The following is a 15154-nucleotide window of genomic DNA, read 5'->3' on the forward strand; positions in this document are numbered from 1 at the left end:
TTCTGAAAGCACAGAACATAATATCAAACATAACATCACCCTATGATACTCCTCCTCTTTCACTTTAGATAAGAGCATTTAATGGCATTTCAAACCAGAGAATGCTTTTGACCCACAAGAGGATGTGTATCATAACAGTGAAAGTGAGCAAGAGAGCAAGATTAAACCTGAAAATAAAATGACCAAAGGGGCTCTATCAAGCAAGTGTTGCTGAGAAGCAAATTCACCAGAAAACAATAAGGAATTGCAGGGTTTGGTACCAATGACAGAATTACTACAAGCAAGCACAGCAGCATTAACTTGCCTGCTGCTGTCTAGAAACACAAAGAAAACAGTCACAGACCTGAAATAGTCAGACTTTTACATAAGCTGGTTATGCATATACACAGGGATTGCTCTTTTGCATCTGTGAGCAGAGGAAAAATGTGAGACCAAGAAAATATAAAAGATGTATACTCATAGGTATAAATTTTTATCATCTTTAGCAATTGTGTCACATTTCCCTTGGCTGCCATGCATGGGAGTGATAAAAAGAGTTTGTGTCCATTACTAAAGACATTTTTCACTCTAAGAGGGGCAGTGGTGGCAGGTTCAGCTAATCCCAGAACTGCTGCACAGGTGTGCACAATATCTGCTTGCCTTCAGCTCATGTTTGTGACATTCCTTGTTGATAATTAAGAGAGCGCCTTGCTTGCAGGACACTATGTGAATGAGCTCTCTGGGCAAATCTCACATGCCCACCAACACCTGGATAAGCCCTGATAAGGACACTAGGCTCTTCCCATTAGAAGAAAATCACAGATCTTATTTTCTGTGAGAAAGATTTAAAAAATCCCCAAATCATTCAAAATATATTTTAAGACAAATCATCTGCCAGCAGATGTCTTTCACATATTCCTTACTTTAGGAGGGACATGTTAGGGTTTAAATATTTGGTTAACAGTTTGATGAGAACTTAATAAGGTCCTTTCTTCTATCTTACATAGCAGAGTGGCAGATCTAGCAGCCACAGTTGCAGGGAATGCAGTTGTTTATGGTGACCTCTTTTAAACAAAAAATATTGAGGTGGATAGAATGGCAAAGGCTGGCAAAGATGGTGACGGTCTCCTCTTTTCCCCTCTTAGAGGAGCAAGCCCTGTGTTACCTTAGCTGTTGCTCCAGGCTGGTGAATTTGCATGCTGTGCCTCTCCACAGTACCTGTAAATGAAGATAAACAGCCATTTATTTTGTCTGTGGGCTGTTCAGAATAGCTCTGATTTGCTCTAAAGAGCTAAAAGGCTTATTGCCTACTTTTGAAGTAATTTATCTTCATTGCGGTTATCATGCAGCCACATCAGTTATTAAGGAGCCTGAAGTGCCTTACAGAGACAAAAACAGAAAAATGGATTAGTGCAAGTCCTAGACTTTGTCTAAGACAGAAGTGATGGTAGATGAGCTGAAAACAGAATCAATTCACTCTTGGTCAAATCTGGAGCCTTGCAGCCCCCAATGCCACATACTTCTGATTTGGGGCAAGACAGCAAGGAAAGGTTTCATTCACAGAGTGGAAACAGGGGCCCATGGTCCTTATGAGGCCTGAAACTGTGATACCTCTTGTAAAGTAATGCCCGAGCAATTACCAAGTTTTGTCTTTTAAATCCCTAACTTGCCAGACTAAAAATCGGGTTTAGGTTGGAAACCTGACCAACCCCATTATGTGGCCCCAAAGAAGCTCTCTAGCTATTGGAAAACCAGGAGGTCCCGTTGTTGCTAAAGAGTGTTCCTCCCACATCCATCTTCAAACCAGGCTCCCGGGAGCTCACCCTCATTTTGGCTGACAGTATTTGCCTGGAAGACAGTGAAGAGGGATGAAGGCTAGAAAATTCAGTTCCCAGTCTTTGAGATGAACACAAAGTTAATATTTAGTTGCTCTGGAAAAGGCCATCTGTGGATTTTACGGTTTATGATAGTTAGCAGTCTTGACAGTTGCCGATCTGGCAGTTTTGGAGGCCAACATCTGCTATTTAACCACTGAGCAAAGCTTTGCTGGCTGTGACCACACAAATGCTTTACATTGCTCAAAGACCACTTTCATAACCTCCAGGAACAAGTAGGTAGCTTGGAGGTCCTGTCCAATCTCAGGAATTATCCTGGCAAGTGCTGACTTGGGAAAAGCTTCTAGACAGCCAAAACCTAATCCATCTCAATGGATGCTTGTCTGTTGAAAAGACCTGCATTCATTTTAATATATGTTTATATGTGTCTCTTTCGTGGACCCTCATAGCACAGGTTTGGCACCCATGATTTGCATCAGATTGTGAGTTGCATACCAACCAAATGACAGCCAAACATATTCAGCTGTGTGTGTCTGGCACATATCCATATTGCTATTTCCTAGGAACCCAAGTACTGCCAGACACATCAGGATTATGTGCAGGACTGGAGGCTTGCTGAGGAGACAAAGTCACACCTCCAGCAATGAGGGACCTTTGTCATTCACTTTAAAAGGAGCAGGGACTCTCCTTGTCCCTGTCTCATCCTTGCTCATCTTCATTCCCCAAACAAAAGAAAACCAGGGAGGTGAGAGAAAGCTGTGACATTTTCTTATATTTAGTTTGTCAAAAGGTGGATTGCTCATTGTAGCTGCAATACAGAAGGAAGGGGAGCACAAAGCCACCCCACTTGCTGGGCTGTGCTGTGCAGACTCCTCCACACTGGCACCCTTGGATGATCTGTGCCACCCAGCCCAGACCCTTGAAAGGTGCCCCTTGGAGCTTGATTGAAATGAGCTCCTGGCACAGACAGAGCAGCAATACTCCCACTCACCCTGCCTTTCAGTGCCCGCCCGTGCACAGGGCTCAGCTCGCTCCCTGTCTGGGCTTTAGCTGGATGCCCAGGGACACAACTCTGGAGAGTCATGGCAGCTGCCAGGTTTTATTTAAGAGCAAGCTGCCTGCTGATAAACCATGTTTGATGGAAACCTCACAGTACCCAGCAAGGGGTACTGAGGGAGCCAAGCAAGACACTGTAAACAGCATTTTCTCCTAATTTCTGAGGACAATGGTAGGCATGGCAATTACCGGAATAATGAGCAAGATATCAGCTGGCTCCTGGCCCTGCTGCTGGTGACTTGTGCAGCCCTGAGGACTGGTGTAACTCAGGCTCACACCTGCCTTGAGTTTCCAGAGGCTCAAAAAAACATATCTGAAGGTTATATGTAAAGCCATTAAGATGCTGTGAAATCTACAGAAAAGCTTCTGGACAGCACCTAAGATGGGGAATTTCAGACTTTGCACCATTGAGCCCTTCTTTCTGTTGTCAAGGCCTAAATAATGGGAGTACCCATTCTAGCTTGCTTGACAATCAAAATTATGGTGGCATGAAGCATCTACAGAGCAGGTCAGTCACAAATATTAAGTGTGTGCACATTAAATAAAACTGTAGCCCTAGCAAGAAGGCTTCATACCTGAAATCTGTGATGGTGTTGCAGTTCATATGAGAGTACTGAAATACTTCCACGGTGAAAAAATTGTTCTGGGACTGATATCTCCATCCAGTAAAATCACCTAGACATCCGTGACTCATTTTATGAAATATTTATTTATGGCTCCTCTGAACAATACCTTGCTTGCTTTTATGTCATTGCTAATATTTTGCTTTCCCAAGTTTTCCACATATTTGCAACACACAATGGCTCAAGATGAAGGTTTCCCAGTTCTTTGTGGTAGATTACTGTACTCATCAGTCAAGGCATGCGAGCTTTCCAGGAGGTTGCTGCAAAGCTATCTGTAGTTCCTTATAAAGGTGCTTTTAAGGCTGCTCTGTGTGGGTATTCTCAGTTCAGTCAGAGAGAAAATGGAAAGTTTCTAACCAGGCAGAAGCCTGGGAAACAGTTGGGAAAGAATGTAAATAATTCTTTATCTCCATTGCTGTTCACATTATTTATAGATACGTTCTGCCACTGTGTGTCATTCACTGCACACCAATGGTTGAGATGTTTTTACTTCAGGACCAATAGAATTGGTCTGGATGACGCTCTCTATAAAAGAGTGATGTATTTGAAATAAATCTGAGTTCTACTCTCAAGCCTTCTGAAGTGGAGTCCTTTCATACCATCCTTCCTCAATGGTGCCAGTTCTGAACTGGCCATTTTCACCACTATACATCACACAGACAGCAGGACAGTGATGCTGCCTGTGCACAGCCCCTTAACACATCCCAGAGTGATGATAGCTCCTCACTTGTCCCTACAAAGGCACAGGTCATGAAATGGCACCAGCTGGCCAAAGGCCTGATCAGAGGCACAGTTTCATTTTGGGATTCATTGTGTTGTCTCACTGGAAGCAGAAAACCCACTGAGGCTAGGAGACAAAAGCAAACAATCCAAACCCCTATAATGTAATACTTATGTTGAAGCCAGCTATGAAGATTTAGGATGTTATTTCCCCTTCTCAAACAAGGACTTAGAGTAAAACTGACCCTCATGCTAAGCCATTTTGACCTCTTCATAAGCTTACACCAATAAAGTGTGCAGGCTGTTACACTGCCTTATCTTGCTGGGATTGTAAACCTTTGAGCTTTAAATTCTACAACCCTAGAAATCCTTCCCTAGGCAAGATGGAATGAGAATTTCTATTTTTTTTTTTTTAATGCACTGAAAGGTAACTTGCAGTTAAACCTGTTTTTCAGGTGGGAAATCTGTAAGCCCATTTCACTAAGGAATCCTACACTTGGCCACATCTGGAAGTTCTTGGCTGCAGGACCATGCTGGCTGGCCAGGAGCTGTTCAAGCCTAATTGCAATGAGATTGTTTTTCCTTTGCTGCCTTTTGCAAACCCCTTCTGTGGGTATCCCGAGGTAGCAAAAAGGGCTTTGTCCACAAAGTGATGGTGGCTGAGTCCAAAGCCCTGCAAACTCCTCTCGAAGGGCAGAGCCAGAACAGGCCCAGCTCAGTTGGTGCCAGAGAGCAGCAGGCACAAAATAGCTGCTGTGATCCAAAGCCAGTGTAGGAGTTGAAGACTTATCCTGCTTTACTCTTTTCTGATATTTGCCAAAAGTGAAGCAGAAAGCTAACATTTCAATGCCCCTTCAGAAATTATTATGTTGTGGTTGGTATTTTCTAGAGAGCTTTTTGCTCTCTGGCCCTCCTCCCCCTGCAGCAGGAGCTGGACACTTGATATCTTTTTACATGGGGAAAATCTCCACAGCTTCAAGGACAAAGGCCCCCTAGGAGAGGCTGCACCAGTGACAGAACAGGACAAAAAGTGGTCAGGAAGGCGCTGCTTTCCCAGTGAGTGAGTGCAGTGAGGAGCAGGAAAAAGGGAAGCTCCCCCAGGCTCACAAAGTGCTCACATTGCAGTGAGAGGTGGATGGCCCCAAACACCCCACGCCCCTCTGTCCTGTACAGAGGATAATGCAAGAAGCTCTGAAGTTGGCTTTGGCACATGGTTGCATTCCCCCACCTGCAGTGGAATGGTGTTGCTCAAGGCATCACCTTAGGCAGGAATAAAATCCTTGCCTTTGCCTCCCTCAGCTCCTCATTTGGCTCTGGCCTGAGCTGGGGTACCTGCCCAACTCAGTGCCTGCCTGGCAGGCCTTAGTCAAGAGGAACATTAGGTTAAAGGCTGGCTGGACCATGAGCTTGATTTGAGCAAGTATGCAGGGCTGCAGGGTTTCAAACCTGTCTTGACTCTGCAGTCTGCAGAACAAGCAAGCAAACCAGTCTTTCCCCAAATCATATGCAGGAAAAGCCCTTTGCTCCTACCATCAAATAACCATCATTTTATGTCACATAGCAGCAGATTTCAAAGGGCTCTTTCACAGCAGAAGGACACGTTTTGCCAAGGCTTTGGATTTTAATGGTAAAACAGTTTTGTGACCTGAGTGTATCAGTTGCTTTACATGGATTGCATAAACTGCTTTGGGGCCACAATGAAATTAATTTGGACAATGCCCATCTCAAGGATTTTTATTGATTTTCCCATTTGCCAGCTGTAAATAGGGCAGCATCCTTGCCTGGTTGCTGGCAGGCTGCCCCTTCCCAGATCAGCATTCCTCTGGTCTTTGCAGAAAACACAAAATCAGATTTTTGTTTATTGTTCACAAATTATGTAACAGTCCCCACAGAAAACATTTGGTAATGATAAGTAATCTTTGTATATCCTCATTACTCTGACCTTTAAAAATTCTGTTATTTACTGGTGCATTCAGCCACAGATGTTCAGAAATTAACATTTCCAAGTCATGATAAGAATTTTCCTCAATCATCATTTCTGTTAGCATGATGGGGGAACATCACTCTCCAGTAATTGTATTCTGATTGCAGTCTTATTCATGGTACAACCTGGGTACACAATGTTAATGACATTATTGAGAACAGAAATCCAGACATTACCGGTACCTCACTGAAGACTCTCCGCAGAACTTGACAAGGAGACTGAAGTACAGCAAGGGGGAATGGGAAAAGCAGAGGCAAACTCCCAGCAGTGATAGTCTCAGGCACATGATGTGACTCTCAGGGATGATGCTGTGCAGGGCCAGGAGTTGTGCTCAATGATCCTTGAGGGTCCCTTCCAGCTCAGCTTATTCTGTACTTCTGTGATCTTTGCTACTCCAGTTCCCAGACTGGAGTAGAGCTGCCCCTCAGCTCTATGGCTGCCACTATAGGTATGGAGAGCCATTCCTCCCCACAGCAGTGTGATGCCTGAAATTCCATCCAAAGACTACAACAGCCTTTCCATCCCTCCCTGTTGGCTCCTGCAGTGTGCTGCTGCTGGTAGGAGGGATGGCAAGCTCCATGGCTTTGTTACACATCACCTGGGTCTCCCCAAGGGACAGAACAGGGAGGATCAGGCCAGACATCTTCTCTACCTATTTTATCATGGGTTTCTCAGCACCACAAGGAGAGACAGGAACAGGATGACAGCACAAGAAATACTTCATTACAAGGAGCTTCATTAAGAGTAAATAGGCAAGAACTGCTCAGAGCAGTGCACAGGGCCTGGGGGAGGGGAAGAGTGGTGCTCTGCTAATTTCCTCATCAGACCCTTCTCTATTACTGTCTCCTGGCTCTTGCTCTGAAAGTCAAGTGGAATTGTCAAGAGGGATTACCTGTGATGTAAAGTGCAGTTTTCCTTCAAGATGAATGTAAATTTGCCACCTTCCTATTTGGAGCCTCTGGGACTGGGAATCAGAGCTGCTGAATTAGAGGGGCGGAGGAAGAAATCACTGCTCTTTTCTCATCTTGTCAACCCCACTAGACCAGCCCTTAACTGAAACAGAGATGGGAGAGCAGGCTCATTAGCTGGTACCTTACAGAGAAGGTAAGGGGACCAGCAAGTGGTGCCTGCCCCACCCCTAGAGATGGAGGGAAACTTAAGGCATTGAAGAGGCTGATTATCCTCTCCCTCCTGTCCCGGGTGCAAGGAAATTAGAAGAGATTGTGGTCTGTCCTGATTTAGCCATCTTTAGAGTTAAAATGAACTCGAGCACGATGCTTCAGCCCTGCCCTCCTGCCATAAGCCCCATCAGAATTTGGTTAACAAGGAGCTGGAGCATCTGAGACTGCTGGAAAGCTTGTTGTGTGTATGCATTTCTGTGTGCGCCTGTCTTGGTGGCTATATAGAGATATGTTTAAAAGAAGGTTAATTGGTCTCCTGGGAACTATAAAGAACCTGTTAGGTTCCTTGGTGTGAGCAGTGACTGTATGAAGCCTAATTACTAAGCCTGAGTTATTCTTTTATATGGGGGGAGGGAATCTCTAAGGTTCTTATTAAAACCTACAAAAAGTCTAAGAAACTATCGAGTTAGAATTGATTTGTCCATGTTGCTGAGCAAATAGAAACATTGAGCTTTCCCCAGGAAATATTAAAGGGGCCCGCCTTACACATCACTGTTGTGGGGATAAACAAACCATTGTTCTAAATTACAAGAATTGCAGGCCATAGACTTTCAGATAAGGTGCACTCCTTTTGCTTAGGGCAAGGAAAATTCAGGGCTACCCTTTACAAAAGAGACATAACAAATCTATTTTCAGGCTAAATAAGTTTGTAAAAAAGGAAAGGAGTTTTATTTGGAAAAATGTACATTGAAAGGAGAGAGAAAATAGTAATCAGAATAAGAATAAAAGAGAAAAGAAAAAGAGGAACTCTAACATGGCTTTGGTCTGAAATAAAGAAAAGCACTTGCTTTGGATTTTTTCTTTAGATGTTGCTGAAGCTCTGTGGGTGGAAACAAAGCTCTGTCTATTTGGAGGAGGTAAAGCGTAGACAGGAGCAGCTCACAGCTCTCTGCCCAGGTTTGGCACTCAGTTGTGAAGGAACTCTCACAGAGTAATACCTGCAGTTATGACAACTGCAGTGATGCCCTTCCCACCTCTGCCACAGCCAGCGATGGCAGGGCTGTAACACAGACACTGCCATGTTGCTGCACCTCTGACACCAATCTGGACATGTTCATGTGAGGCAGAGTTATTCAAAGTGCCATAGAGAGTCTTTTCTCCTTCCCTCCCCTCCCCTCCCCTCCCCTCCCCTCCCCTCCCCTCCCCTCCCCTCCCCTCCCCTCCCCTTCCCTTCCCTTCCCTTCCCTTCCCTTCCCTTCCCTTCCCTTCCCTTCCCTTCCCTTCCCTTCCCTTCCCTTCCCTTCCCTTCCCTTCCCTTCCCTTCCCTTCCCTTCCCTTCCCTTCCCTTCCCTTCCCTTCCCTTCCCTTCCCTTCCCTTCCCTTCCCTTCCCTTCCCTTCCCTTCCCTTCCCTTCCCTTCCCTTCCCTTCCCTTCCCTTCCCTTCCCTTCCTTTCCCTTCCTTTCCCTTCTTCCTCTTTTCTTTTCTCTTCCCTTTTCATTATTTTCCAAGGATCAACAATAAAGAAATTCAAGTATGGGTGTCTAACCCTGTCTGATGTGCCCAAGGTCAGACACAATTTCTGGTGCAGCAGAGAAGCCATGCCAGGACTCCATGTCCATAATTGTAAGACCTTCCTCCTTCTTCTTGTCTTATGGAAGGTTTAATTCTGATTCAGAAAAAAAAAAATCCTCATAATTGGCACAACCTCTGTGAAAAATGGAACTCTGTTCATTAAGAGATTTGCAGTGGCCAGGGACTACTTGAAATATACTGTATGGGGAAATAGCCTCTGTATTTCATAAACATGCTCTGTAAAAAAATAACAAGTCTAAGAAAAGCTCATTTAAAAACCTAGCTATCAGAGAAGAGGGTTACAATGAGAAGCAGAAAAAAGGCTGAGTAGTGGGTGAGTTTTCTTGGCATAAACACATACATGATAGACTTCACACACAGTTTGATAGACTCAAAGCTCTAAAAAACTAGCTGACGGCATTTTCCCTCACTGCTTTTCTTTTACTTTCTACTACCTCTACTAAGCACTTCATAATGGTCTGTTTGCCACGGTCTCAAAGAGTTTTTACTTCCAATGTCAGGTCAGCACCCTTGAGAGGCATGGATACAGAGAATTATGACATTCTTAAAGAAATAACAGAGTTTAGGGAGCACTTTTTTTTTGCTTAAGACAAATATTCTGTTCAACTGTAATCAGTTATTCTTAGCAAAACTGTATCATTCCCCATGGTTTTTTTTCCCTGTGTTCTGCTACTGCTTTTCTTCCAAACAGATACTGCGATTCCGCTTCCTCTGAACGCAATCTATCATTGTTTTTCCTGGACTAATTTAAGGGAGAGCAACAAAACACAAGTAACTCAAAATGCATTCCTAAAACTTGAGGTGAACTCAAGTAACCAGTGCTTTCCAAAAGGCACCAGAAAAGCCTCCAACCTGTGGGAAGCAAGCAGCAAACCTGTCAGCATTACAGATAATGTTACAGTCTACTTCTTTCTGACTTTAGCATCTTTATCTTACCACAAATACCAGCACCTGAAAAATTTGACAGATATTATTCATGAAAACTGAAACAGGATGTCTGTGCAAAGATAATATTACTTGATTTGAAATGAGTGCTTATCTAATGCTACCTCCTCCCTGGCACCCTTGCTTGCTGCCACTTTCAAACTATGCATTCAGGTAAATCCCTCCACAATCACAGACCAGCATTCTCTGCAGAAAATATACTGTGTGAGAACTCAAAATGTCTCTCAGACATTTTTAGAGGTTCCAGGCCTTGGTCAGAAGCATTCTAGACCCTGGCAGACAACTGAAAAACAGCTGTGATTTTGAGTTTGAGCCATGGAATGAATTACCAATTTTGGAGGTGGAACAAGCAATCACAAAAGGTTAGATAGTATAGTAAAAGTAGTTACAAAGTAGAGGGGAAATTTTTTTAGTATTGTACAGGGGGGTTTTAACACACGTACAGGGGGGTTTTCACTTTGTACATGGGGGTCAGAAGTTCTAAGATGGAGGAAAGTGGGCTGATCCTGTTCTTCCTCCTTCTTTTTCCTTACCTCCGTGTTCTTGGTGATGTTGGCACTCACAGATTGGTTTAGAGTAGAAAAACACTTGGCAACGTAGGTAGTAGGTATTGGGGAATAATTGTAAACATGTTATACGTAATATATCTTATAAAAGATAGCAGCAGCCCTGGGCAGAGAGAGAGACGAAGAAGACAGCAGATAGAGAGGATGTCAGTGTGTGTGTGCCTCTACCCAGGCCACTGATCAAATAGCCGCAGTCCAAGAACATAATCTGTTAGATAACTAGCAATAAACTGCCTTGAGACCGAACAGCTAAAGCCTGCAGAGTTTTTCTTTGGAAGCACGGGTTGGAGGAGGAATTTCACCACCACATGAGGCCCCAAAGCAAGGCCAGGGTTCTTGCAATACTGGAGCAGGACTACCAGGAAAAAAAATCTGCCCACAACAACCTCCTGTGCAGCACTGCTGGTGGTGTTAGTGCATGGGAAACTCCAAGGGAAATTGCACAGTAAATGACTGAAAACAACCAGAAAATGTGACTCTTGCCTTGACCAAGCTGAAAGAAGTTTTGCATCAAGAGTAATGAATATAAAGCCCATGGGTTATGTCCCCACACTGAAGATGCTGGTGCCCATTCAGTTTCTTGTGCTGCAAATGGATTTCCAACAGCTCTGCACTCATGGCAGCACAGCTGCTGCTGTGACATTCCACAGCCAACAGCACTCTCTTTCTCTGTTTCCTATCAGGCTGTCATGGAACTCTTTCCTTTGTACCTCTTCTCTAAGTGTCTTCTTAGAGAACACTACTGCTTGGGAGAATGCCGCAGCACAGGTAGGTGTTTCAGCTTGCTGTAAAGTAGCTGTTCTCATCTGACAGCAGGCGACTCTGCCTTTCCCCCAGCTCCTACCATGGACTGTTGAGATGTCCTTCTTGATCAGAAGCCACAGTAAACTGTGCTGCACTTCATAGCTGCAGATGTGTCTGCATTGCTGAGGGCTTCTGGGCTGTCTCCAGAATATGCTGGACAAACTGATGCATCACCTGACCTTATATTCTGAAGTCCCCTCTATTTGCAAATCTTAGTACCAGATATGTAAACATGAGATAACATAAGCATGACCTTTACACAAAAATCATGTAAATTCTAATATGCATGTGCCCATTTAAAAGAAGAAAATAGGTTTTGAAGACTGGCTGTCCATCAGTACTTTGTCAGAACTCCCAATGAATGCAAAGGTCTGACCTTTTCCCCCAGACAATTTCCTTTCTATAGCAGCAGGAAGACCCAACCAAGCAGTGAATTTCTGTGAGGATCACTGCACTTCTTGGGTGGCTGATACGACCTGGCCTCTGGCAGCAAGCCATGCTATGTACTCCAGAAATGCATTGCATTTCAGAGGTTATTGCCTGTACATTACTGCTGAGCAAGTAAACACTCCAAATGCTGGAACAAATTCAAACGTCTTGAAAGGAGATATCTTCCTCAGCCCTGGCATTCATGTGCCATAGCTGTAAATTATGCCCAGAGTGTTCATTTTCTTTTTAAATGTGTTCTCATCTTGTAATAATTAATGGTGTCAGGTTACTGGTGTGAAAAAAGCCTTACTTTACAACAACGATGGATTAATGAAATAACAGTCATGGCTGGAGTAGCAGCAATAAATTGTTAGAGGAGTGACACACCTGAAGCAATACTTTCAAAGGCCTTAAATTATTTAAGTTTCAATGTCGCTCATAAATATTGGCTTTTGTTAATATTTGTTTCTGTGTTAAAAATGGCAGTAAACACCTCTGGCAAGAACAAGTCTCTTGCTGATGAGCATGGGGAAATAGTGTGCCTGTGCTTTCCAAGACATGCTTGTCTTCCCCAGGGATGACAGTGTTCATCTGTAGATCTCTGGGCTTCTCTGTTTGGGGATGTGACATTCAAACTCCACAGACTCAGCAAGTTTCAGAAGCCACAGCACTGAGCTCACAGGTCCAAATATCTGCTTTTAAAACTGTTAAGAAGTGAGAAACTTTTGAAGATGGCAAAATGGGAAAAAAGCAGAGTGCAATTTCCACCTATGATAATTTTTTTTATTTAATCCATTTTAGTATTCAGTATTATATGGTATGAAATGGAAGAAGAATACAGACAAAGCCCTGCAGATCTATTGGGAGGGAAGAAAATCTCATATAAAACATTGGGAAGCTTATTTGATGTCAAAGAGCACTGGATCAGGCTTTTGGAAGTCATACCAAAGGGCAAGGCAAAGGGAAAAAAGTATATTCTCTTAATTTATAATGTGTCTGACAAGAGAGTCCTAATTGCCAGCATAAACTGATATAAAAAATTGACTGCTGATATCAATTGAATTAGATCACTTTGTAACTAATGATGACTCTGTGTGCATTTCCCAATACTTGCAATCAAATAATTAGGTATTGTTAGTTATTTTCAATAAGACTGATGATTGATGACAAAAAAAATCTCTGAAAATGACAGGAATTCTGTTAAACACCAACTCAATCCAGACCATACAGCAAAACTAATATTAAACCCTTTTGTAAAGCAGCTAGGACCTAAAGAAAAGACACTAAAACCATTGAGAAGCTTCACAATTAAATAAAATCCTCTTCTTTCTCCTTGAATACTTTGTTTTCCATACTAGAGATAATCTTCACTGTATTCTCATCATGGCCTCACACTCTTCCTTCATCTCCATCAAGACTTTCATCAGGCTGTGATCTGTCCCATGGGTCACCTTCATAATATTATAGGCCTTTAGGAAAGAATAGAAATGGACATGTTAGTCACTGTGCAGACCATGCAAAGGGGCTGAACCCTGGAGCAGGGTGGGATGTAAGAACTTGTCCTCAAGTGGTTGGTACCTGGGGGCTTGCATGCATGGCATGGCTGAAATAGGAGTGAAGCATCCTAAAGTGCATGGTGATTTGTCCCTGACAAAGAAGGAGGCATTGACACATTATTCCTAGGTTTTAAAACCCACAAATAAGTTGCGCAGCTGGGTGTATGGAATAGCAGAAAAAGATAATTTTGCACTGAGACATGAAGGCCATTTCAAGATTGGTCAACTACAACACCCAAGGTTTTGATACATTATTTAAAATATGACTGTGATGTTCATGATGTTAGGAGCCTGAAAGTACTGAAAAAATAGAAATGGATTAATGCTTAACACATGGAATAAAGTACCTTAACTCTAACAGGAGCAACTATACATAGCATCAAACAAAAAAATGAGTACATTAATAGTTTCACTGTCAAAAAGCATGCAGGGAAATGGGTCTTTGCTACTTTTGCCAGGGACTATTTTCCCTGTTTGTCATCTTCTACTGCTGGGCAAATTTACACTTGCTGACATTGCCTGTAGTGTTGCCGATTTCCTGCCACATATTTGTCTGCAATGCTCTTTGCCCAGCTCCTGTTTAGATCATCACTTTTCATATGGCATTTCTGCTTCTTCCTTCTATGAAATTCCTCCTGCAAGGAAGGAAGTCCTAGATGGAAGCTGACTCAGCACTTCTGAAGATAGAACAAGGGAGATAGTAGTGTACTGGCAGAAGAAAAGATCAGAGATTTTTCATCATCCTAAACAGAAGAATTGCAAAAAACTAAATGCAGCCTATGTTTCAAAGGGTTCCTTGTCCAGTAGCTGACAAAATTCAGGTAGATTGGCTTTGAATTGCCGCATTTTTTCTTGGGGAAGAAATGTTGAGGAAGAGATATCATTTAAATTGGGTGGACAAAAGTAAATATATATTTTTGTGGAATGAATGAAATCCTACTTCCAAATTATGAAGACTGGCAGGCATATGGAAATTCCAGCAGCTTATTTTTGTGTCAAATTTGCTAATTCTTAAAGGAGGGAGGCAGCACAAGATTGAAAGAACAAGTTGAAATATCAGTCAAAACAAATCACAGCGAGCAGAGCTCTAAAAATAGTCAAATATGTTTTAAGCTACCACAGTGCCCTACTACTAAATTTACACAGTTAAGAAGAATGATAAACCAAAAACTTTAATTGCTTTTGGAAATGGCAAAGAAATGTGAAATAAAATCAGAAATACTATATTTTTGTAACAGGCAGCTGCACCCAGACTAACTAGAAGGGGACAGGATCACACTAGAACAAAGTGACTGGGTGAATTGGTCCTGGATCCTGACAAATTGGTGCACAGTGCTTGCATGCACTGTCCCAGAAAGCTGATGGATTTATTGTGAATGATGTATGCTAAGAGCTGTGTATCTGGATACATCTGAGTGACAATCCTGGGGCAGCTGACCTGGATCTTCGGCCCTACTACAGGATAGAGGTCAGGCTCATAGTGATGCACTTGGACCCTAACACCCTGAGATGCACAGCCAGAGATGTCTGTATAGATGTACCTCCATTAAAAATCAATAATCCTTAATATCAAACCTAATATTGAGTTAATGCTACCATTGCTGCCTTTCTCCCACCTTCAGCATTTTCTTTCCACTTCTTTTTCTTGTAAGTATGGCAGACAAAAGCACTCAGTCTTTATCCTTTTGTTTCCTTGGAGGAAATCATTCTTATGCAATGTACCATCTCATACACTGCTGTACAAGTCAGAATCAGCTGCATCAAAGTTAGAAGAGCAATGACTTGGGTAATCCCTAAATTCGACTGCTATTAGGCTATGTAGCTGTTTTGGCAATGGTCAGTGCAAAACTGGGAATAATTTCGGCTCCAGTGCAAGGAATTGTTTTATTGGACAGAAGCAGGACATGGGCTCTCTGCCTACTCCCCTGCTCTCAGTCCCACA

General features: G+C 43.0%; 1 protein-coding gene across 2 annotated transcripts in view; it reads right to left on the bottom strand.

Annotated features, from left to right (window-relative positions):
• Window positions 1-1217: 1217 nt before the first annotated feature.
• The window catches only part of SMYD3 (SET and MYND domain containing 3), a 428456-nt gene continuing 414519 nt past the window's right edge, over window positions 1218-15154 (bottom strand). The window contains exons 12-13 of one of the 2 annotated variants that reach the window (XM_021550462.3): window positions 13012-13125; window positions 1218-1358 (exon numbers count right to left, since the gene is read on the bottom strand). In XM_021550462.3, coding sequence (XP_021406137.1) covers window positions 13024-13125 — 102 coding nt within the window. In that variant the 3' untranslated portion in view covers window positions 1218-1358; window positions 13012-13023. Of the gene's footprint in view, window positions 1359-12417; window positions 13126-15154 lie in introns of those variants that run through there. The other variant, XM_021550461.3, reaches the window with a different exon arrangement.

The sequence above is a fragment of the Lonchura striata genome, chromosome 3 (genome assembly GCF_046129695.1).
Source record: "Lonchura striata isolate bLonStr1 chromosome 3, bLonStr1.mat, whole genome shotgun sequence".
Classification (NCBI taxonomy): domain Eukaryota; kingdom Metazoa; phylum Chordata; class Aves; order Passeriformes; family Estrildidae; genus Lonchura; species Lonchura striata.